General features: G+C 45.8%; 1 protein-coding gene across 2 annotated transcripts in view; it reads left to right on the top strand.

Moving 5' to 3' along the window:
- The first annotated feature begins 14,952 nt into the window (after positions 1-14,952).
- agpat5 (1-acylglycerol-3-phosphate O-acyltransferase 5) overlaps positions 14,953-24,701 on the top strand; it is a 114,210-nt gene continuing 104,461 nt past the window's right edge. Inside the window, exon 1 of one of the 2 annotated variants that reach the window (XM_033020681.1) lies at positions 14,953-15,384. In XM_033020681.1, coding sequence (XP_032876572.1) covers positions 15,166-15,384 — 219 coding nt within the window. In that variant the 5' untranslated portion in view covers positions 14,953-15,165. The remainder of the gene's footprint in view (positions 15,385-24,701) is intronic. The other variant, XM_033020680.1, reaches the window with a different exon arrangement.

The following is a 24,701-nucleotide window of genomic DNA, read 5'->3' as shown; positions in this document are numbered from 1 at the left end:
CAGCTACAGAGCCATCAACACGGCTAGAAGAGCCATACCTGTCTATTTAAAACCAGCTCCAGGACAACAGGCAATGGGGTCCCATCTGCTGGTGGTCAAACTAATGAAGGGTATTTACAACTCTAACCCCTAGACCAAGGTACACCCATACATGGGATGTCAGTGTGGTCCTGACATACCTCAGGGGATGGCCACCAGCCAGACCCCTTAACCTAGAACAATCTATGCTCAAAACACTCATGTTGATGGCACTTGTATCTGCACAGAGGGTCCAGTCACTACACCTATTGCGACTGGACAACATGATCACAGCTCCAGACCAGATCTGTCGTTATCCAGCGACTGATCAAACAGAGCAGACCAGGAACACCTAATCCAGTCGTGGAATTCCAGGCTTACTATTATATAGGCTTACTATTATATAGGTTAAAATTAATTACTCCCTAGCTTTCTCAGCATGGATGGAGATGGAGTACTCAGCAGGTCAGCAGCATTTCTGGAGAGAAGGAATAGATAACGTTTTGGGTCAAGACCTTTCTTCAGCTACTCTTCACTCGGGGTAGTTTCGCCACGGGTAGCCATTCAGTCTTGACCCGATATGTCACCTGCCCATGTTCTCCAGAGGTGTTGCCTGACCCGCTGAGTTACTTCAGCATTTTGTCTCTACTTTCGGCGTAAACCAGCATCTGCAGTTCCTTCCTACACGATCAGTCAATGAACCTGGTTCAGAAAAGAGTGATTCTTTGTGATTAGGCAAGGCAAGGCAAGGCAACTTTATTTATATAGCACATTTCATACACGAGGCAGACTCAAAGTGCTTCACATAAAAACATGTCATACAATAAATGAAATCATAAAATGAAATAAAATAGAAGAACTAAAAGAAAAGAAAAGCAAAATTAAAAATGCATTATAAAAAGTGCAAAAGTTAAAAGTGCAATGTAGTTAAGATTTAGCTGAAAGCTAAAGTAAACATAAAAGTTTTCAGTCTTGTTTTAAAAGTGGTCAAAGTTGAGGCAAGTCTTAAATCTTCAGGAAGTTTATTCCAGTTATTTGTTGCATAGTAACTAAATCCTGCTTTCCCATGTTTTGTATTTACTCTGGGAATCACTAGCAGATTGGTTTCAGAAGATCTTAGCGGTCTAGAAGGCTTATATAGTGGAAGCATGTCAGTGATATACTTTGGCCCTAAACCATGTAGTGATTTATAGGTGAGCAGCAGGATTTTAAAATCAATTCTCTGACATACAGGGAGCCAATGTAAGGATTTAAGAATTGGTGTAATATGCTCAAATTTTTTGGTCTTTGTTAGAACTCTAGCAACAGCGTTCTGAACAAGCTGTAGCTGCCTGACAGTTTTTTTTTGGAAGACCTGCAAGGAGACCGTTGCAATAATCTAGCCTACTATTAATAAAGGCATGTACAAGTTTTTCTAAATCTTGAGCTGACATGAGTCCTCTTAATCTTGCTATGTTTTTGAGGTGATAGTAGGCCGATTTTGTTACTGATTTGATGTGACTGTCAAAATTTAAATCTGAATCCATAATGACCCCAAGATTTCTGGCTTTGTTTGAAGTTTTCAGGGACAGAGAGTGAAGGTGTTGGGTTACTTTAAGCCTTTCTTTTTTAGCACCAAAAACAATTATCTCCGTTTTGTCCTTATTTAGTTGGAGAAAATTTTGGCACATCCAGTCTTTGACTTGCTCAATGCACTGGCACAACAGATCTATGGGGCGATAGTCATTTGGTGATAGCGCTACATAGATTTGAGTGTCATCGGCATAGCAGTGGTGGTCAATATTATTATATCGCATGATTTGCCCTAGTGGGAGCATGTAGATGTTGAATAAAGAGGGCCCTAAGATCGAACCTTGCGATACTCCACACGTCACGTTGATTGGTTCTGATACAAAGTCGCCAATGGAAACAAAATAGTTCCTATCTTGTAAATATGACCTGAACCAACTTAAGACTGTGCCTGAGAGCCCCACCCATTTTTCCAACCTGTCCAAAAGTATTGAGTGATCAACAGTGTCGAATGCAGCACTGAGATCTAATAGCATTAATATTGAAACTTTGCCAGAGTCTGTGTTAAGACGGATGTCGTTTACAACTTTAATAAGAGCGGTCTCGGTGCTATGAAGAGGTCAAAATCCTGACTGGAAGTTGTCGTAGCAGCCAGTTGAAGCCAGGAATTGATTAAGTTGCTGGAGGACAACTTTCTCAATGATTTTACTTATGAAAGATAGGTTTGAAATTGGTCTATAGTTGTTAATAATAGAGGCATCTAGGCTCCGCTTTTTTAAAAGAGGTTTAATAACTGCAGTTTTCAAGGCTTTTGGGAAATTGCCTGATTGAAGAGAGCTGTTAACTATTTGCAGTATGTCTATTGCTAGGCAGTCAAAAACATTCTTAAAGAAGTTGGTAGGTAAAGCATCAAGGCAGCAGGTGGATGGCCTTAGTTGTGTCACCGTTTCCACAAGAGTTTTAGAGTCTATGACATTAAAGCATGTCATCATTGCCACGTTACCTTTGCCTAAACAGGGTGGTGATCCAACATTTTTGTTTGCAGCGGTGATATTGATGGCACGTCTGATGCCTTCAATTTTATCTGTATAGAATAATGCAAACTCATTGCATTTCTGCATGGAATGGAGTTCAGGTGGTAATTGTGTTGGGGGGTTGGTCAGTCTGTCAACAGTTGCAAATAGGGTTTTTGCCTTATTAGTGTTGTTGTTAATGATATTGGAGAAAAATGTTTCTCTAGCACTTTTTAAGTCTAAATTGTAGGCACGGAGGCTCTCTTTATAGATGTCATGGTGAATATGAAGTTTTGTTTTCCGCCAGATGCGCTCAGCTTTCCGGCATTCTCTTTTCTGGGCTGTTACAAAAGCAGCTTTTCTCCAGGGTGCCTTTTGCTTACCAGAAATCGTTTTAACCGTAACAGGTGCAATGACATCTATAACTTTCACAATTTTGGAGTTAAAGTTATCTACAAGATCATCAGCAGAACATGGGTTTAGAGGTGGTAAGAGGAAGATGGCATTTTTAAAGAGTACATTAGATTGTTCATTTATATACCGTTTTTTGACAGTATTTGATTTTGTCTGTATGTCGGGAATAAAAGATATATTAAAGAAAACACAGAAGTGGTCAGACAAGGAAGGATCAGTCACGAAAATATCAGAAACAATGAGACCCTTTGTGATAATCAAGTCCAGGGTGTGCCCATTACAATGAGTAGCCTCTTTCACATGTTGAGACAGGTCAAATGTGTCTAAAATAGTAAAGATTTTAGTGACTGGAGTCACGGAATCATAGTCATAATGGCCGGAAACAAGCCCAACAAACAAACCTGCTATGACGACCAAGATGCCCCTCTAAGCTAGAACCATTTGCCCGCATTTGTCCTATATCCCCCGACACTTTTGCTGTCCAGATACCCATCTATTATCATCTGCAGACAGTTCTTCTACGTGTTTCCATGCCACAAAATAGATATAGTACGATTGATGAATTACAGAACACTGTATTCCTCAGGCCAATTTGGTTATATTATGATTTTGTTCAGGATGTAGAGAAAGGTACAAAGAGCTGGAGTAAATCAGTAGGTCATGTTCATTAGTCCTAGGAGCAGAATTAGGCCATTTGGCCCATTAAGTCTACTTTGCCATTCAATCATGGCTGATTTATCTTTCCCTCTCAACCCCATTCCCCTGCCTTCTCCCCATAACCCTTACTAATCAAAATCCTGCCAATCTCCGCTTTAAAAATATCCAATGGCATCCTCCACAGCCGTCTGTGGCAATGGATTCCACAGATTCACCACCCTCTGACTAAATAAATTCCTTCTCATCTCCTTTCTAAAACTACATCCTTTTATTCTTAGGCTGTGCACTCTGTTCTGAGACTCCCCCACCTGTGGAAACAGCCACTCCACAATCACTCTATCCAGGCCTTTCACTAATGAGGGGGGAGCTTTTAATAAGGTCCCCGCTCATCCTTCTAAACTCCATCGAGTACAGGCTCAGAGCCATCAATTGCTCTTTTATACGTTAACCCAATCATCCCTGGGATCATTCTCGTGAACCTCTTCTTGCCCCTCTCCATTGGCAGCACATCCTTCCTCAGATATGGTCCCCACACTGGACCCCCCATCATCCTTCTATCTTAATGCTGCCCCACCTCCAGCTCTCTGTACGACACTGTCATACAAAAACTGGGACAGTGATGGAAAGAGGTGTAGAACGAATTTCCCATCTTCAAATGAAGGCCAGAGACTTTCAGTTTAGTTTAGAGATACAACGCGGAAACAGGTCCTTTGGCCCACCGGGTCCGCGCCGACCAGCGATCCCCACACACTAACACTGTCCTACACACACTAGGGGCAATTTTTACATTTACTAAGCCAATTAACCTACAAACTTGTACGTCTTTGGAGTGTAGGAGGAAACCGAAGATCTTGGAGAAAACCCACGCTGGTCACGGGGAGAACGTACAAACTCCGTACAGACAGCACCCGTAGTCGGGATGGAACCCGGGTCTCCGGCGCTGCATTCTCTGTAAGGCAGCAACTCTACCGCTGCGCCACCGTCAAAACGTGTGGAATCTGCTCAGGGGTCAGACCCATAATCACGATGGGACAACATATCTGTGTGTGCAAGAGGCAAGAGGATGACTTTAGGCATTTGTTATATAATTTATTTTGAGAAAGAGAGCGTGGCTGCGCAAGAGAAACCGCTGTCTTCTCGCATGTATTTTTAGCATCCTGGCTGCATGTGAGCTGAATCATCATTGTTGTATTAGTTCACTGGGGAAGGAGGGAAAGCTGCCCCTCGGCTTGGAGTGTCCATCTACAATTAACTTCTGGATTTCCTGTCCAACAGAACTCATTCGGATAGAATTGCTCATGACATTTCCTCCACCCTGAACCCCCAACACTAATGCCCCTGAGGGTTGTGTGCTCAGGCCCCCTCGCTCTACCCCCTGCGCCCCCCTCCCAGGTCTGTCTGGCCGGGTATAGGGACTGTAATTACTGACTAGAGTCTAGTTCAGTTTAGTTTAGTTTACAGATACAGTGTGGTAACAGGCCCTTTGGCCCACTGAGCCAAATGTGCCGACTATCACCCGTAGGCTTGTTCCATCCGACAGGATACTAATCAAGAACCTTCCAATCTTGTATAGCATCATCCGTATGCTTGTTCTATCCCACACACTATGGACAATTTACAGACGTCCATTAACCTACAAACCTGCACGGCTTTGGAGTGTGGGAGGAATCATCTGTTGCCGGCCCTGAATTTGTTGATCTGTTCTGGCTCCTGTTCCACCCCCTCCACCCCCCCACTAATTTCAATCCGAAGAAGGGTTCCGACCCGAAACGTCACGCATCCTTTTTCTCCAGAGATGTTGCCCGATCCACTGAGTTACTCCAATACTTTGTGTCTCCTTCATCACAAACCAGCATCTGCAGTTCCTTCCTACACAACATCGCTCTTAACATCAGCAAGACAAAAATGTAGGTCGGCGACACAGGAGGCGACAGATGCTGGGAACTTGAGCAGTAATAAAACTGCCTGAGGAACTCTGTTGGTCAGGCAGCGCGTCTGGTTAGTTAAATTTAGTTTAGTTTATTTTACTATTGTCACGTGCACCAAGGTACAGTGAATAGCTTTTGTTTGCATGTTATCCAGTCACAGAATAGACTAGACATGATTACAATCAAGCCGCCCACAGTGCACAGATAAAGGATAAAGGGTACAACATTTATTGCATGATAAAGTCCGATTAAAGATCGTTCAAAGGTCTCCAATGAGGTAGATGGGAGGTCAGGACTGCACTCTAGTTGATGAGAGGACCGTTCAGTTGCCTGATAACAGCTGGGAAGAAACTGCCCCTGAATCTGGAGGTATACGTCTTCAAAATTCTGTACCACTTGTCTGATGGGAGAGGGGACAAGAGGGAGTGACCAGGTGAGAATCGTCCTTGATTATGTTGGTGGCCTTGCCGAGACAGAGTGAACTGTAGATGAAGTCAATGGAAGAGTTCGATCCTGACTACAAGTGCTGTCTGTACGGAGTTTGTACATCCTCCCTGTGACCTCCAGGTGCTCTAGGTTCCTCCCACATTCCCAAGACATGCAGGTTTGTAGGTTAATCAGCTTCTGCAAAATGCCCCTAGTGTGTAATATGCAAAACTGGAATAACGTAGAACTAGTGCACAGATCACTGGTCAGTGATGACTTAGTGGAAACCGGAGCACCTGGAGCAAACCCACTAGGTCACAGGAAGAGCGTGAAAACTCGGTAGACAGCACCCGTAATTAAGATGGAACCTGGGTGTCTGGTGCTGTGAGGCAGCAAATACTACCGCTGCGACACCGTGCCGCCCCATGTGAATAAGACCTTTCATTGTGAACTTGACAATAAACTCATCTGAATCTGGTAAGGGGATTTGGCAAGTTGCACAATCTTTAATATGAGTTTGGAATTGTTCAGCGTATTTTCTCATATAAAAAGTGCAGAAGGTTTTTTTTAATCAGTTCTCGCCCTGGCCACAAACTCTTTGAAACACCTCCCCCTGGAAGGCAATAGCCAATAGGTGCAGGAGTAGGCTATTCGGCCCTCTGAGCCACCCCGGGAATTAACCTTGTGAACCTACACTGAACTTCCTCAATAGCAAAAATGTCCTTCCTCAAATTTGGAGACCAAAACTGCACACGATACTCCAGGTGTGGTCTCACCAGGGCCCTGTACAACTGCAGAAGGGCCTCTTTGCTCCTATACTCAACTCTCCTGTTATGAAGGCCAACATGCCACTAGCTTTCTTCACTGCCTGCTGTAACTGCATGCTTACTTTCAGTGACTGATGTACAAGGACACCCAGGTCTCGTTGTACTTACCCTTTTCCTAACCTGACACAATTCAGATAATAATCTGCCTTCCTGTTCTTGCCACCAAAGTGGATAACCTCACATTTATCCACATTATACTGCATCTGCCATGCATCTGCCCATTCACCCAACCTATCCAAGTCACCCTGCATCCTCATAGCATCCTCTTCACATTTCACACTGCCATCCAGCTTTGTGTCATCTGCAAATATGCTAATGTTACTTTTAATTCCTTCATCTAAATCATTTATGTATATTGTAAATAGCTGCAGTCCCAGCACTGAGCCTTGCGATATCCCACTCGTCACTGCCTGCCATTCTAAAAGAGACCCATTAATCCCTACTCTTTGTTTCTCGTCTGCCAACCAATTTTCAATCCATGTCAATACCCTACCCCCATACCAGGTGTTCTAATTTTGCCCAATAATCTCCTGTGAAGTACCTTATCAAAGGCTTTCTGAAAGTCCAGGTACACTATATCCAATGGCTCTCCCTTATCCATTTTACTTGTTACATCCTCAAAAAATTCCAGGTTTGTCAAGCATGATTTCCCCTTCGTAAATCCATGCTGACTTGGACCGATCCTGTTATTCTATCCAAATGCGCCGCTATTACATCTTTAATAATCGACACCAGTATCTTCCCCGCCACTGATGTCAGGCTAACTGGTCTATAATTCCCTGCTTTCCCTCTCCTTCCTTTCTTAAAAAGTGGGATAACATTAGCTCCCCCCCAGTCCACAGTAATTGATCCAGAATCTAAACAGCATTGAAAAATGATCACCATTGTGCATCCATTTCCTACACACGAGGGGCAATTTACAGAGGGACAATCAACCTGCAAATCTGCACATCTTTGAAATGTGTGAGGAAACCGGAGCACCCAAAGAAACCCTGCGTGGTCACAGAGCGTACGTGCAAACTTTATACAGACAGCACTCGTAGTTAGTATCGAACCCGGATCTCTGGCGCTGTGAGGCAGCAACTCTACCAACTGCGCCACTGTGTCGACCTTTATGCCCCTGTCCCACTTAGGAAACCTGAACGGAAACCTCTGGAGACTTTGCGCCCCACCCAAGGTTTCCATGCGGTTCCCGGAGGTTTTTGTAAGTCTCCCTACCTGCTTCCACTACCTGCAACCGCCGGCAACCATCTGCCACCTCCGGGAACCGCACGGAAACCTTGGGTGGGGCGCAAAGTCTCCAGAGGTTTCCGTTCAGGTCTCCTAAGTGGGACAGCGGCATTACTATTCTAGTACTTGAGTATGTTTGTGCTTATGGAAAGTAATCTTTTTCCCAAACTGAATGCAAAAAAGGAATTTCACTGTACCTAGGTAGATATGACAATAAATTACTATTGAAAGGTTTGGATTTGAAATAGATAATGGGGTGACTGACAGCTGAATATTAAAACTCAAATAGGTTGTGGCACAACAGTACAAAGTTGGATTGATGTGCTGATGCCTGAAGTCTCATTCAGGTTTTATTAAGGCTGAGTTACTCCATTGAAGCATACCCCAGGGTGCCATTAAGATAAGTTGGTCTCTTAATGAACCCGCCATGTATTTTTATTGTTACAAGCATTGCCAGGATTTCACACTGTTTTACTACCACAGAGTAAGAAATGAATCTTTTGAATTAGCTGCTTGGCAATTGAAAATGAAAACCTCTTGGATCAAATTCCACGGAATAACCTGAAATATTAGTGTTTATATAGCTGAACAATTTGGGGAGCGGTGGTGGTCTGTGTAATATAAATGCACAAACTTTGTCTGGCAGTTCATTGCTTCAGGATTGCACACCAACAGTTTAATCAATTGTACAGTGGCGCAGCGGTAGAGTTGCTGCCTCACAGCACCCGAGACCCGGGTTCGATCTTAAATACGGGTGCTGTCTGTACACAGTTTGTACATTCTCCCCCATGACTGCGTGGGTTTTCTCTGGGTGCTCTGGTTTCCTCCTACGTTCCCAAATACATAACCTTTGTAGGTTAATTGGCATTGTTAAATTTCCCCCTAGGGTGTGTGGAATGGATGTGGGCAGACAGAGTTCCTGGAGGAAACCCAGGCGGTCCCAGGGAGATGGTCCACAGGCGCAGATGGCACCTGAGGTCAGGATCAAACCTGGGTTTCTGGCTCTGTAAGGCAGCATCTCTGCTCCACTTTGCCAAAATGTGTAGAAGGCTTGGAAGAATGAGAACCTTCCATAAATACGCCGAGTTGATAGATATATAAATATTAAATGCCCAATAAATTTCCACAATCACTTGGGTTTGATCTACATTTTTAATGAATCGCGTTTTCAAAGCAATAAATGAGAAATTGGGGTGGCACAGTGGCGCAGCGGTAGAGTTGCTGCCTTACAGTGCCAGAGAGCCAGGCTCAATCCTGACTATGGGTGCTGTCTGTTTGGAGTTAGTACGTTCTCCCTGTGACCACCTGGGTTTTCTCCGGGTGCTCCGGTTTCCTCCCACACTCCAAAGACGTGCAGGTTTATAGGTTAATTGGCTTTGGTAAAGATTGTAAATAGTCCCTAGTGTATAAGATAGTGCTAGCATATGGGAGATGCGGACTTGGTAGGTCAAAGGGCCTGTTTCCATACTGTATCTCTAAACTAAACTTGCATTCTCAACATTAAATAAAAACAATCTCAATCTCTATATTTTAATTTGTACAAAAGCAGATAAAACACAAGGCCTGAGGGTAATAGCGAACAGCATTACAGTGAAGTATTCCCACAGGGACCTCCTATTCTCAGTTGGGCTTGTTTGTGAAGGTGACAAGTAAAAATGCAAAACAAGCTGGACAAGGCAGTTACTGTAATTGACAACCCAGCTCTCCCCATGGATAGCAGCACCTCTCATAAACAGTATTGTTATTGTGTTGTGCAGATTTAATTTAATGAATACACCAGTGAATAGAACACGTGTGAAACGAGTGTTCATTTATCATCTTGCGTTGAAATATGTCATCAAATGCAGAGAGTTCATAAGTTCATAACTCATCGGAGCAGAATTCAGCCATTTGTCCCATCGAGTCTGCCATTCATTCATGGCTGATCTATCTTTCTCTCTCAATCCCATTCTTCTGCCTTCTCCACATAACCTTTGGAACCTTTACAAATCAAGAATCTATCAATCTCTGCTTTAAAAAAAAACAATGACTTGGCCTCCACAGCCGTCTGTGGCATTGAATTCCACAGACTCACCTGTAGGCCCCCCTCGGTCATGACTGACCATGGGTGATGCATCCTAGTTGTTGGCTACTTGCTCTAAAACTCATCTGGAGCAGTGTCGCATGTGGATGAAGAGACCAATGTGGGAGTGACAGTCTCTGTGGCAAAGGTCACATTTGTGTGTGGTCTCTGGTCTGTTGAAGTTGCTGCGCTCCTCTCTGTGTGCTCGCTTGTCTGCCGCTGTGTTCATCAGTTCCTCTTCTCCCGTTTTGAGATGTTGGTTCAAGGTACCTCTCCACCTCATGTGGTCAGCTGCAAGGTTCTCCCAGGACTCCACATCGATGTCGAGTGCCTTCATATCTCTCTTGCATACATCATTGTAACATCGCTGGGGGCGGCCGATGGTTCTCCTCCTAGATGTCAGCTCTCCATGGAGGATGTCTTTTGGAATACGGCCATCCTCCATGCGGTGGGCATGGCCCAGCCTGAGTAGAGTGTACATTCTGGGAAGGCCAGCGCGAGACAGGATCTCGGCGTTGGACACTCTGTCTTGCCAGGATATGCCCAGGATACGGCGGATGCTTCTAAGGTGGAAGGTGTTGAGTCTTCTCTCCTGTCTGGCATATGTAGTCCATGTCTCACAGCCATACAGCAGCGTGCTGTTGACACAGGTATTTTAGACTCCTATCTTTGTCTTCACCGTCAGCTTTGTGTTGGTCCACAATCGAGTTGTGAGGAGGGCGAGAGTTGTAGCTACCTTCCCGATCCTCTTGTCAATCTCTGTGTCCAAGGGGAGGTTGACGGTGATGGTGGAGCCGAGGTACGTGAACTGATGGACGGCATTGAGTTTGTAGTCGTCAATGGTGATGACAGGCGGTGCCTCAGTATCCTGCCCCAGGACGTTCGTCTTCAGGCTGATGGTCAGCCTGAAGTCCTTGCAAGCCCCATAGAAATGGTCCATCAGTGACTGTAGTTCCTGCAGTGTGTGGAACACAACTGCAGCGTCATCGACAAACAACATGTCTCTGATGAGAGCTTCATGTACTTTTGTCTTTGCTCTGTGGCGGGTGAGGTTGACGAGCCTGCCATCTGATCTAGTACGCAGGTAGATCCCCTCTGTTGCAGTGCCGAAGGCATGTTTCAGGAGCAGACAAAGACAGGAGTCATCTCGGTCGACTTGTCCTCAAACCAGTCGTGTGTCTTCGAGGTCTTCTTCCCAAAGCCAGCCAAAGTATGGTGTCCCGCAGAATTTCCCACTTCTCTGTTGCAGAGTCTCCAGGACACGAGGTGCCAAGTTCTCTCTCAAAAGCCTCTGCAAACTGTTACACAAGGTCTGGACGGGGCATCTTGCTGACATCGATGCGGGGGTCCCCCTGCTTCTTGGTATGGTAGAATCTCTTTGGTTGCAGCCTGATCTTGCAACACTCCAAGGAGTGATCCGTGTCACAGTCCACAGTGTGGTAGGAGCTTGTGGGAAGAACGTTCTTGATGGCGGCACGTCTGACTAGGATCAGATCCAGTTGATGCCAATGCTTTGAGAGTGGATGTCTCCAGGAAACCTTGTGCTGGGGCTTTGTCTGGAAGTACGAGTTGGCGATGCACAAGTCATGGTAAGTGCACAGCTCAAGCAGTCGCTGTCCGTTGTCATTCATTTTTCCCACACCAAACTGCCCAAGGCAGGAAGACCACGATTCGTAGTCTGCGCCCACTCTGGCATTGAAGTCGCCCAGGAGAACAAGTTCTTCCTTGCTGGGGATGCTGCTGATGATGGATGCGAAGTTCTCATAGAACTCATCCTTTGTGTCTGATATGGAGGACAGTGTCGGGGCATACACGCTGACAAGAGTGACTGGGCCTGCGGTGGTGTTGAGGCGGAGTCAGGAGTCGCTCTGAGCCATTATTGCCTGGTTACTGTGTTCAGCAGGCTGTTCCTTACTGCGAAGCCTACTCCGTGCTCTCTGGGTTTGTCAGAGTCCTTCCCCTGCCAGTAAAACGTGTAATCCTTCGCCAGTGTGCCCGGGTCTGCCAGCCTTATTTCCTGAAGGGTGGCTATGTCTACGTTGAGTCTCGTCGTTTATGACAGCTGTTTTCCTGGAATCGCTGATGTCCTGTAGGGTTTCAGAGAGGCCGGTCATCATTGTCTGGACATTCCAAGTTCCCAGTTTTAGAGCTGGTCTCTTTTGATGTGTTGGTAGGTGCGAAGGTTGCGATCTACTGTTCGGATGGTTCCTAATCCCCGTGCACCCAATGAGGATAGCAAACCGTGGCGGGACAGCACCTTATTGGCTGGGGGCTGCCCAGCTTGAGGCTGGCGGTAGCTGTCAAGTGAGATCCGAAAATCTGATTCACCACCTTCTGGAATTCTTAATGTGCACAAAGCCTAAAAACATGTATCAATTTTCATATTTTATTTTCTACAGTGCCTTAAATTTACTATTATTTTATACTTTTAAAGTGAGCTTCCATAGACATCTTCTTCTTCTTTCGTGTGGCATGCACAGCCTAAAGTTGTTGGACAACTTGTTCTATTTGATCTTCCATTTGTGCACGTCGAGTTGATTGCATTAGTCGAACAGGGCGGACCACGTGAAGGTTGCAATCTTCCACCCCTCCACAGACATCAATGGTACAGCACAGTAGCGCAGAAGTAGAGTTGTTGCCTTACGGCGCCAGAGACCCGGGTTCAATCCTGACTACGTGTGCTGTCTGTGCGGAGTTTGCATTCTCCCTGCGACTACGTGGGTTTGTCCCTCGTTTGTAAGATGGTGCTAGTAGTGTAGATAGTGTTACACCGACCAGTCACGGCCAGTGCACTGCAGACAGATGCTGCATTGGCCACTGCAGATGGATATTGCACTGACCAGCCAACAGCTGTGCACTACGGACAAATCCGACACTAAGCAGCCAGTGCTACTACAGATAGATGTTGCACTGAGCAATCAATGATGTGACATTGGTCTGTCACTGATCATACACTGCAAACAGATGTCATACCAACGATGTGACCATGCAATGTGGTCAGAAGTTGCACCAATCGGTCAGTAACTAGGCACTGCAGACAGATGTTGCATTGAACCATCTGTGACTGCTCAATGCAGCTATATCTATCTCTTTCCAGTTACTGACCATTCACTGCAGCCAGATGTTGCCACTGACAATTCAGTAACTGTGCTGCAGTGCAGTTGTTGCATGGACCAGTCAGTGACCATGGCCTGCAAGCGGGTGTTGCACTACAGACAGGTGTTGCATTGCAGACCAATGTTGCACTGTAGACAGGTGTTGCAATGTAGACAGATGTTGCATTGCAGACGGTTGTGGTACCGCAGACAGATGTTACACCACACACAGATGTTACACTACATACAGGTGTTGCACCACACACAGATGTTATACTGCAGACAGGTGTTTCTCTAATCAGTCAATGACCATGCAATGCAGGTATTGCACTAGACAGGTGATGTGCTGCAGACAGATGTTGCACTGCAAACAGATTTTGGACCCACAGACAGATGTTGCCCCGCAGACAGGTGTTGCTTCAACCACAGTGACCAGGTAGACAGATATTGCCCTGCAGACAGATGTTGCTCCAACCAGTGACCAGGTAGGCAGATGTTGCCCTGGAGACAGATGTTGGCCGGCAGATGGGTGTCGCCCTGCAGACATATGTTACTGTAACCAGTCACCCTATACACTTGAACTATCCTATACGTTAGGGACAATTTACAATTTATAGAAGCCAATTAACCTTCAAACCTGTACATCTTTGGAGAGTGCGAGGAAACCAGAGCACCAGGAGAAACTCCACAAGGTAACTGGGAGAACATGCAACCTCTGTACAGACAGTACCTGTGGTCAAGATTGAACCTACTGTCTCTGGCATTGTAAGGCAGGAACTCTTCCGCTGCGCCACTGAGCCATCCTCTTCTGTGATCCAGATTTGTTACTGTCCCAAAATGGTCTCTGGCCCCCTTAGATTCATTGAAGATTTATTGTCTGTGTTCAAATTGCATAACTCTTCCTCATGCAACCAATTGTACCCTGGCCTCACTTGTCCATTTACAGTGTTGTGTGCTCCTCAAATTCCATCAGACTGTGGTTGTCGATCATGTTGTCATCTGCATGGGAATGCTGGAATTCCCTCCCAAAATCCCTTTGCCTCTGGACGTTGCCCCGCATTACAGACGCCGTCCCGCAGACAGGCGCCGCCCCGCATTACAGACGCCGTCCCGCATTAAACGTTGCCCCGCACAGACGTTGCCCCGCAGACAGACGTTGCCCCGCAGGCAGACGTTGCCCCGCATTACAGACGCCGTCCCGCAGACAGGCGCCGCCCCGCATTACAGACGCCGTCCCGCAGACAGACGTTGCCCCGCAGACAAACGTTGCCCCGCAGACAGACGTTGCCCCACAGACAGACGTTGCCCCACAGACAGAGGTTGCCCCACAGACAGACGTTGCCCCGCAGACAGACGCCGCCCCGCAGACAGACACCGCCCCGCAGACAGGCACCGCCCCGCAGACAGGCGTAGTGCCGCAGATAGGCACCGCAGACAGACGTTGCCCCGCAGACAGACGTTGCCCCGCAGACAGGCGCCGCAGACAGACCTTGCCCCGCAGACAGACGCAACCCCAGACAGACAGACGTTGCCCCGCATTACAGATGCCGCCCCACAGACAGGCGCTGCAAACAAACGTTGCCCCACAGACAGACGTTGCCCTGGAATACAGACGCCGTCCCGCAGCCAGGCGCCGCCCAGCAGACAGGCGCCGTCCCGCAGCAGCCTCGGGCTCCCGGGAGCAGCGCTGGGCCCGCCCCTCTCGGTTGCCATGGCGAGGCGGCGGCGCTGGGGCCAATAAGCGGCGGCGATGCTGGCGGGTGGGAGCAACGCTGGCCTGAAGATGGCGGCGCTGAGACGGCGGCGGCGGCCGTGAGGGGGAGGAGCGGCAGCGGAGAGAGGGAGCGGGACAGGGACAGGTTAGAGGAACAGGGAGCGGGACAGGGAACAGGGAGAGCAACAGGAACAGGGAGAGCGACAGGAACAGGGACAGGGGAGAGCAGGAGGGAGCGGGGAGAGGAGCAGTGTGTCCCGGCCGGCGGCGCCATGCTGCTGTCGCTCGTGGTACACACGCACTCGCTGCGCTACTGGCTGCCCGCCGCCCTCATGCTGGGCACGGCGCCCGCCTACCTGTTGGGCTGGGCGGCGTGGCGGCTGCTGGCGCTGCTGCTGCCCCGGCGCCTCTACCACCCCGTGGACGACTGCCTCTACACCGTCTACCAGAGTGTCGTGCTCTTCTTCTTCGAGAACTACACCGGCGTGCAGGTGAGACGGCGGCCATCGCCGTTACTCTCCCCTCCCATCTTCATCCATCCCCTCCCTTCCCTTTCCCACCTCGTCCCTTTCCTCTCCCTCTCAATCATCCGCTCCATCACCACGCCATCGGCCTGGGCCCATAACTGTCACACTAACACTACCCTCACACTTCAGCGTTGCGTCTGCAATACTCGCCCTCCCCCCCCCCCCCCCCGCTCCCTATCTCCCTCTCCCCCCTCTCTTCCATCCTCCCCCCTCTCTCTTCCATCCTCCCCCCCTCTCTCCCTTCCATCCTCCCCCTCTCTCTGTCAGCCTCCCCCCTCTCTCTTCCATCCTCCCCCCTCTCGTCTGCCATCTCCCCCTCTCTCCCCCATCCTCCCCCCTCTCTCCCCAATCCTCCCCCTCTCGCCCTCCCCCCTCTCTCCCCCCACCGTCTCTCACACCATCGGTATCTGGCACACTGGCACTACCAAAGATACTAGAGGAGTATCTTTGGGCACTACCCTCGCCCTTCATCGTGCTCTCAATACACCCCCTCCTCCTGGCCTCCCCCTCCCAGCCTCTCCCTCATGTGTTGTTTACCAATTGAATCCTTGATTGACTTTTCTCTTGAACAGAATTTTGTTTTAAATCTTTGCCATCTTAGTGCCAGCAATGATTGTTTAAAACAAAAGACTTGTGTTTGATATTAGCTATTCGTATTCCTTTAAGCAACAGCTGCTTATACAATGCCAGATATCCAGTTTTATCATTTACATGTAAAAACAAAGAATAGAAGATGCTGGTTTATGCCAAAGATAGACACCATGAGCTGGGATACCTCAAGCAGCATCTCTGGAGAAAAAGGATGGGTGACATTTCAGGTCAGGGCCATTCTTCAGTCTGAAACGTCGCTCATCCTTTTTTGATCATTTACATGTTATGCTTAGCACTGAATTAAAAAAGTATGGTAAACATCGAACAGAGAGTTCCCATTTTGAGGGAGGACTACCAAGTTCAGTGAGTCTGTATTAGCCAAACCCTGAGCCAAATGGGTTTAGTTCTTAGCTTTAGCCTAGCTTTGTTTACTTCTGAAATGCAACTTGGAAACAGGCGCACGAAGTCCACAATGACCAACGATCATCCGTACACTAGTTCTATCCTACACACTAGGGACAATTCACAGAAGCCAATTACCCTACTAACCTGTATGTCTTTGGAATATGGGAAGGAACTGGAGCACCTGGAGAAAACCCACACAGTAACAGGGAGAATGTACATGTGTCGGAAGAACTGCAGATGCTGGTTTAAACCGAAGATAGACACAAAAAGCTGGAGTAACTCAGTGGGACAGGCAGCATCTTTGGAGAGAAGGAATGAGTGACATTTCAGATAGAGACCCTTCAGACTAGTTAGAGAGAGGGAATGCAAACTTGAAGTTAGAGAAATCAATATTCGTACCACTGGGCGGTAAGCTGCCCAAGCGAAATATGAGATGCTGTTCCTCCAATTTGCATTTAGCCTCACTCTGACAACGGAGGAGACCTAGGACAGAAAGGTCATTGTGAGAATTAAAGTGTTTAAGCAACCAAGAGATCAGGTAGGTTCATGCAAACTGAGCGAAGGTCCTTTCAGGTTAGGCAGAGATTCACTTGCACCTCCTCCAACCTCATCCACTGTATCTGTTGTTCAAGATGTGGACTCTTACACTTCGGCAAGACCAAATGTTGACTGGAAGATCGTTTCGCTGAACACCTTTGCTCAGTCCACCTAAACCTACCTGATCTCCCAGTTGCTAAACACAAATTCTCATTCTCCTTCTTCCCATTCCCACAATGACCTTTCTGTCCTAGGTCTTTTTCCATTGTTAGAATGAGGCTAAACGCAAATTGGAGGAACAGCATTTCATATTTTGTTTGGGCAGCTATGGTATGAATATTGATTTCTCTAACTTCAAGTAACCCTGGCATTCCCTCTCTCTATCCCTCCCCCATCCAAGTTGCACCAGCTTCTCGTTTTCACCCAACAAACAGCTAACAATTTATTATCGTTACTTTTTTGCATATCTTTCATTCATTGTTCTTAATCACACTCCATCATTGTCTATATCTCTTGTTTCCCTTTTCCCTAACTAGTCTGAGGAAGGGTCTCGACCCTAAACGACACCCGTTCCTTCTCTCTAGAGATGCTGCCTGTCATGCTGAGTTACTCCAGCTTTTTGTGTATCTTCGGTATCAAACCCGGGTCTCCTGCATTGTAAGGCTGCAACTCTACCGCAGCACCACCCTGCCGCTCTCCTGAGTTTTCACATTGGATGTTTTATTTATTTTAGTGCATCGTGTAAAAAAAAAATCCATTCATTCTCACATATCCAGTCGTCGCATTACAATGTTGTTTAGTTTATTGTCAGGTGTGCCATTGTTCAGTGAAAGGCTTTTTTGTTGCGTACTATCCAGTCAATATGAAGACTACATGATTACAATTGAACCACCCACAATCTACAGATACAGTAGAAAGAGAATAATGTATAGTGCAAGGTAAAGTCTGATTAAGGATAGTCTGAGGTTTTCCAATGAGGTGGATGGGAGGTCAAGATCGCTTTCTAGTTGGTGATAGGATGGTTCAATTGCCTGATGGCAGCTGGAAAGAAGCTATTCCGGAATCTGGATAGTGAGTCTGAATTGTGAAGTATTATAATGATTTGCATAACCAAAAAAAAAGTTTGTTAACACGTGCATGGAATTTTGATTTTTATTGGTGTTTCTAAAATAAAAATGTATGTAGGACTATGTGCCAATGTTTTGGTAATAAGTTTTGTTCCTAAGAGGATAATCCATATATTTTAGACGGAAAATATCAGACTGCAGATACTTTCGTGGTCCGCTTTAACTTCTCACTCTTCCCCTTTTGTACCTCAATTGGCACACTGCTTGTCCAATAACAAATGATCGATGAGCAGAAACAAGCTTTGGTTGTATCTTCAACATGTTTTTTCCATTTAATTTGAGAGAGAAGCAGCTATATTGCAAAGTTAGCTGAACATAAATGTTATATTCCCCTGATCCCCTGATTCAATATTCTTTAGACTTGAGAGATAGTGTGGAAACAGGCCCTTCGGCCCACCGAGACCGTGCCGACCAACGATCACCCCATGCAGTAGTACTATCCTATTTATAGAAGTCCATTCACCTACAAACCTGTATGTCTTTGGGCAGTGGGAGGAAACTGGAGCACCCAGAAAAAAACCCACATGGTCACTGGGAGAACATGCAAACTCTGTACAGACAGCACCCTTAGTCAGGATTAAACCCAGGACTCTGGCGCTGTAAGGCAGTGACTCTACCACTGCACCATCCCCTTCTGTGATCCAGATTTGTTCATTTCCCAAATGGTCTCTGGCCCCCCTTAGATTCATTCAGATTCAGATTCAGATTCAATTTTAATTGTCATTGTCAGTGTACAGTACAGAGACAACGAAATGCATTTAGCATCTCCCTGGAAGAGCGACATAGCGAATGATTTGAATAAATAATAATAAGTGTCCGGGGGGGGGTGATTGGCAGTCACTGAGGTACGTTGTTGAGTAGAGTGACAGCCGCCGGGAAGAAGCTGTTCCTGGACCTGCTGGTTCGGCAACGGAGAGACCTGTAGCGTCTCCCGGATGGTAGGAGGGTAAACAGTCCATGGTTGGGGTGAGAGCAGTCCTTGGCGATGCTGAGCGCCCTCCGCAGACAACGCTTGCTTTGGACAGACTCAATGGAGGGGAGCGAGGAACCGGTGATGCGTTGGGCAATTTTCACCACCCTCTGCAATGCCTTCCGGTCGGAGACAGAGCAGTTGCCATACCATACTGTGATACAGTTGGTAAGGATGCTCTCGATGGTGCCGCGGTAGAAGTTCACCAGGATCTGAGGAGACAGATGGACCTTCTTCAGTCTCCTCAGGAAGAAGAGACGCTGGTGAGCCTTCTTGATCAGAGTTGAGGTATTGTGGGTCCAAGAGAGGTCATCGGAGATGTTGACTCCCAGGAACCTGAAGCTAGAAACACGTTCCACCTCCGTCCCATTAATGTGGATGGGGGTGTGCGTGCCGCCCCTGGACTTCCTGAAGTCTACAATGAGCTCCTTGGTCTTCTTGGAGTTAAGGGCCAGGTTGTTGTCAGCGCACCATGCTGCTAAGTGCTGGACCGCCTCCTTGTAGGCCGACTCATCGTTGTTGCTGATGAGGCCAATCACCGTTGTATCATCTGCATACTTGATGATGGTGTTAGTACCATGTACAGGTGTGCAGTCATAGGTGAAGAGGGAGTAGAGGAGGGGGCTCAGCACACAGCCCTGTGGAACGCCGGTGTTCAGGGTGAGGGTTGAAGAGGTGTGCTTGTCTAACCTAACGGACTGGGGTCTGTTGGTTAGAAAGTCCAGTATCCAGTTGCAGAGGGAGGGGTCGATGCCCAGGTTACCGAGTTTGGTGATCAGTTTTGATGGTATAATGGTGTTGAATGCTGAGCTGTAATCGATGAACAGCATTCTTACGTAATTCAAGGTTTATTGTCTGTGTACAACTTACATAAGTGTTATTCATCCAATTCTACCTTATCCGTTTCCACTCTTGTCCATTTACAGTGTGTGCTCCTCAAATTTCATCATACTGTGGTTGTCATCCATGTTGTCATTTGTATGGGAATGCTGGAATTCCCAAAATCCCTCTGCCTCTTCACCTGGTATCTTTTACATCATTCCTTAAACCTTCCCTCTCTGAGTAAGTTTCTGGTCACAACATGAACCACTTTCAATTTATTCCTGATCTCCCTCCCGTTATGTCAAATAAAAGCCAATTTCAGCTTTGTTGTTGCTGAAATATATTTCATGCTAGTTGGTGCTATTTTTAATTCCTTTAGCTTGGGTTGAGTCTCATCTGAGTGCAAGATACTTTTTACTTTGATTTTTTTAAACCCTGGTCATGTTGAATTCTTTCCTCCACATTCTTGCTGGTAACGTTCATCAGCTTTGCCTGAGTCTCTACATTTCACGTCTTGTACTGAGTTAGTGAATTGTATCGGGTTTGTTAAACATGAGGCACATCACAAGTGAGGTTGACCTCTGGATGGCAGAAAGCAGATACAATATTGCCTGGTTTTCAGCTTGTGCACTATCCACAAGCAGTAGCTCGAATATGCTCATTATGATCAATTAAGCTGCCTTTGCTGCTTGCTGGCTTTTCCCCATTCAGCAATTCCTTGACCCACTTCTTCCTCCTACATATTGCTACTTGACGGTGTTAAAGAGTCAAGAGTATTTCATCGTCATATGCACCAAGACTGGAACAATTAAATTCTTACTTGTGACAGCTTTACAAGTTGCATTTTGTTTAATGCAACAACACAAAAATTATTGTGATACAATAAGTAAAGCAATAATAATACCAGGTAAACAGATCATAATAGTGCAAAACAGAAGTTCATATTGCAACCAAAACAGTCAGTAGTAATCATTGGTGATGTAAGGTTGTGGTTAGACTTGCGCAGTGTTCAAAAGTCTAATAGTTGTTGGAAAGAAGCTGTTCTTGAACCTTAGAGGTCATGGTTCTCAGATTCCTGAACCTTCTTCCTGATGAGAGTAATGAGGTGAGAGCATGGAACATCTTGGATGTTCGTTGTCTTTTTGAGGCAGCACCTCCTGTAGATCCCTTCCATGGTGGGGAGGCCAGCACCTGTGACGGATCAGACACTTTCTGCCACTTTATGCAGCCCCCTATGTTCCTGGGCATTTGAGCTACTAAACCAGGCTTTCATGCAACCAGTGAATGTGCTGGGTCTGGGACAGATCTTCAGTGATATGCATGCCCAGGACAAAGCTGCTGACTCTATCCTGTTGATAAGGACAGGTTCATGGGTCCTCGGCTTTCCCTTTCTGAAGTCAACAATCAGCTCCTTGATCTCGACATTTAAGTAAGTACATCTTATTGATATGCATCCTGGTGAAGTGCATTGATTTAGAATCTTAACGACTTTTTACTTGCCCATGAGGCCAAAATATTTGTTTGAGTGCTGCTTTGCATGTAAAATGGTATCAGTTGTCATCATAAATGTTTCGTATTTATTCTTGTGCAGTATTTTAGTATGCTGAAATGAAATAGGTCGTTGTATACCTGGAATTTAGAAATGTATAACTATAAATATCAAATTGGGGGGGACGGAGGGATGGGGGGAATGGGGGGGCAAGTATACCGGCTCGCAAAGTCGTCCATGGAAGTTAGCAATGGGAATGGAACTGCCAGCTCCAGCCTGGCTGAAGTTCCAGAGCCCCAGAGGGATCAAATTTGACCGGACGATTGGCGCAAAGTCCTGACGAGGTCGAGATTGGCTGTCTCGCCCGACCTAGGTACTACATTTTCAGGGGAGACTTCCAGGGGGGAGAGGGTTGTCCAGTTAACGGGGGGGGGTGGACCACCAGTTGCCAGAAAATCGCTGAATAAATTTCTGAGATAGGGTAGAGAGTCAGAATCTTTTTTTCCCGGGGTGGAAATACCAAGCTTAGCTATGAGTTGTGATGAAAGCAGATACAACAGTGGCGTTTAGGAGGCATTTGGATAGGTGCATGGATAAGCAGAGAATGGGAGGATATGGATCACATGCAGGCAGAGGAGATCGGTTTAATTTGGCATCATGTTTGGGACGGATATTGCGGGCCGAAGGGCCTGTTCCTGTGCTGTGGTGCCGTATGCTCTTAAGTATTTATTGTGAAATTTAGGCAAACTGCATTATTTTGGAACTGATGCTCCAGTGATTCAGAAGAATTGAGAAGTTTGTGCCGATCACTAATAATCCTTAAGAAGGAACTACAGATGCTGGTTTAAACCAAAGATCGCTTTTTGTGTCTATCACTAATAGTGCTGTTGCTTCCAGTCTCTATTTTGGCTTCTCCTGGATGTCGAGCCCACTCTCAGCTGCACCTAGGGCTGGCTGCTGGCCCTCACAATCCCACACCATTCATTCTATTTCTGCCGCATATTGTGGACTAATCCAGTTAGGTCCCTGGCTTGAAGCACTAAATATCAGTGCACCAAAGCTTATTTTTGGAAAAATAATTAAAATAAAACACTCCACAGACTTAGTAGCATTGTTTAAATGTTTTAACAATAATGTAAACATTTTTTAATTTGACCAAAAGTTAAACTATCTAACTCGCTTCCTATCATTCTGCAAGACTTATTTGATTTTAGTGGTTCCACTGTTGGGAGATGTGGGAGTGGAAGGAAGGGAAGTGATTGATTAATCCCCATGCTCTGCAGAAGAATAAATGAAAAGGCGTTCATTATGAATATGTAAAGTGTCAAGCATCCTATGATGTAGAAAGGAGACACTGAGTTGAGAATTAACATGTGACGATAGAGGCAAAATGCTGGAGTAACTCAGCTTGTCAGGGCAGCATTTCTGGGGGAAAATGGAATGGGTGACATTTTGGGTCGAAACCCTTACTGAGTTAATACAACTCTGCCGGCAGCTTTTGTCTGGACATTTGCGTCGAGTGTGCAGTTGGAAACCACAGCCTTCCCTGTGAATTTTAAACATCACCTACTTTTACTGGCTATTTAACTTGCTCCAGAAATTTGTTCTGATTTGATTGTATTCGAGCTGCAACCCTCCAATGTCAATCACGCTCTCAGCCAGAGTGAAAACAGTTTGAAGTGTTCATTTTGCATAACTGGTAATTGCAAGTATTAAATTATTTTTTTCTTCTCTCAATTCAGTTTGTTAAACATCTTTACATTGCATTCATTTAATTCTAATTTTCCCTTTCCTCGGTTGCTCTTTTTCTTCTTCAACAGTTAAACATATTTTTAAATATGTACTGATGTCAGTTCAAAAACTCAAATGCCCCATTGCCTTCACGACACTTTCATCAACTGACATTTCCTGAAATGTAGGGATTTTTGTGTTGTGCAGTGAGAGGAAAAATCATTACTGATGGAACATGCATTGAGATGTCTTGCGTCCTCGGATTATGGTCCAGCACTTTCAATGGAGGGCACTGTGGTTTTGTTATGTTTATTTGAAATATTTTTCCTACCCAAATTACAAATTAAAAGCCATAAGCTGTCTTAAAATATGGAGGCATGCATCTGTAATTCTGATTTCCTTTAGCAGATTTACTGCCTACTGTAAAAATAACCATAATACTAGTATTTTTTTTAATGTTTGTAATGCAACAACTACAGTTTATAGTAGTTGTGGTTAGTGTTGTGTAATGTTCAAGAGTCTGAGATGGGATGAACAATTCTGTCCCTCTTGAAATAAATGCAAGCAATGTGTTTGCTTTCTTTACTACTGATTCGACTTGCAGATTAACTTTTTGGGAATCCTGCACCAGCACTCCCAAGTCCCTTTGCACCTCCGATTTCTGGATTCACTCCCCAGTTAGAAAATAGTCTACGCCTTTATTCCTACTACCACCAAAATCCACACTTTATTACACTATATGCTATCTGGCACTTCTCTGCCCACTCTCCCAACCTGTCCAAGTCCCTCTGCAGAGTCCCTGCTTTCTCCAAGGTAATGCCAGCAAAGTCCGATCAAGGATAGTCCAAGGGTCACCAAAGAGGTAGACAGTAGTTCAGCACTGCTCTCTGGTCTATCTGTCAGCATCTATTGAGGCAAATATTAAACAGTAGATTTCCATCATTTTCAGATTGTTTTAATATTGTACTCTGGGTGAAATTTCTTGCATTGCTGATTGCCAACTTGCCCAAAGAAAAACAGAAAAAAAGTCCTCCTTCAGCTACGTTAATTGCATTTCAATAAGCATCAATAATCACTTAAGCTAAAGTTTTTCTTAGCATTGCCAAGGTAAAAGTATTGAGTTATTTGTCTGGACAGAATGTATTGATTGTGACTGATTTCATTGCTCACGTTTCCCAGTAATTTGTCCCTATTGGGGAAAATGCTTAGTCAGGTCCTATAAATTTTAATTTCAGAATGCTATTTAGAACGTAGTTAGATTTCTCAAGAGGCATGGATCAATAGTGTGGCTCAGAATAGAAAGTTCATAATGACAATAAACCATATCCAAAGTAAAACAAAGTGCTGGAATAACTTTACGGGTAAGGCAGTTTCTGTGAAGGACGTGGACCAGTGATGTTTTGCATGGGGACCCTTATTCAGACTGATTGTAGTAGGGGAAGGAAGCTGGAAAAGTGGGAATGGGACAAAGCCTAGATGCAGGCGAGGGAGATTGATTGTTCAAAAGGGAACTGCAGATGCTGGAATATCGAAGGTACACAAAATTGCTGGGGAAACTCAGCGGGTGCAGCAGCAACTATGGAGCGAAGGAAATAGGCGACGTTTCGGG

Source organism: Amblyraja radiata, chromosome 5, assembly GCF_010909765.2.
Source record: "Amblyraja radiata isolate CabotCenter1 chromosome 5, sAmbRad1.1.pri, whole genome shotgun sequence".
NCBI classification, from domain to species: Eukaryota; Metazoa; Chordata; class Chondrichthyes; order Rajiformes; family Rajidae; genus Amblyraja; species Amblyraja radiata.
This window is presented reverse-complemented; position numbering and strand designations above follow the sequence as displayed.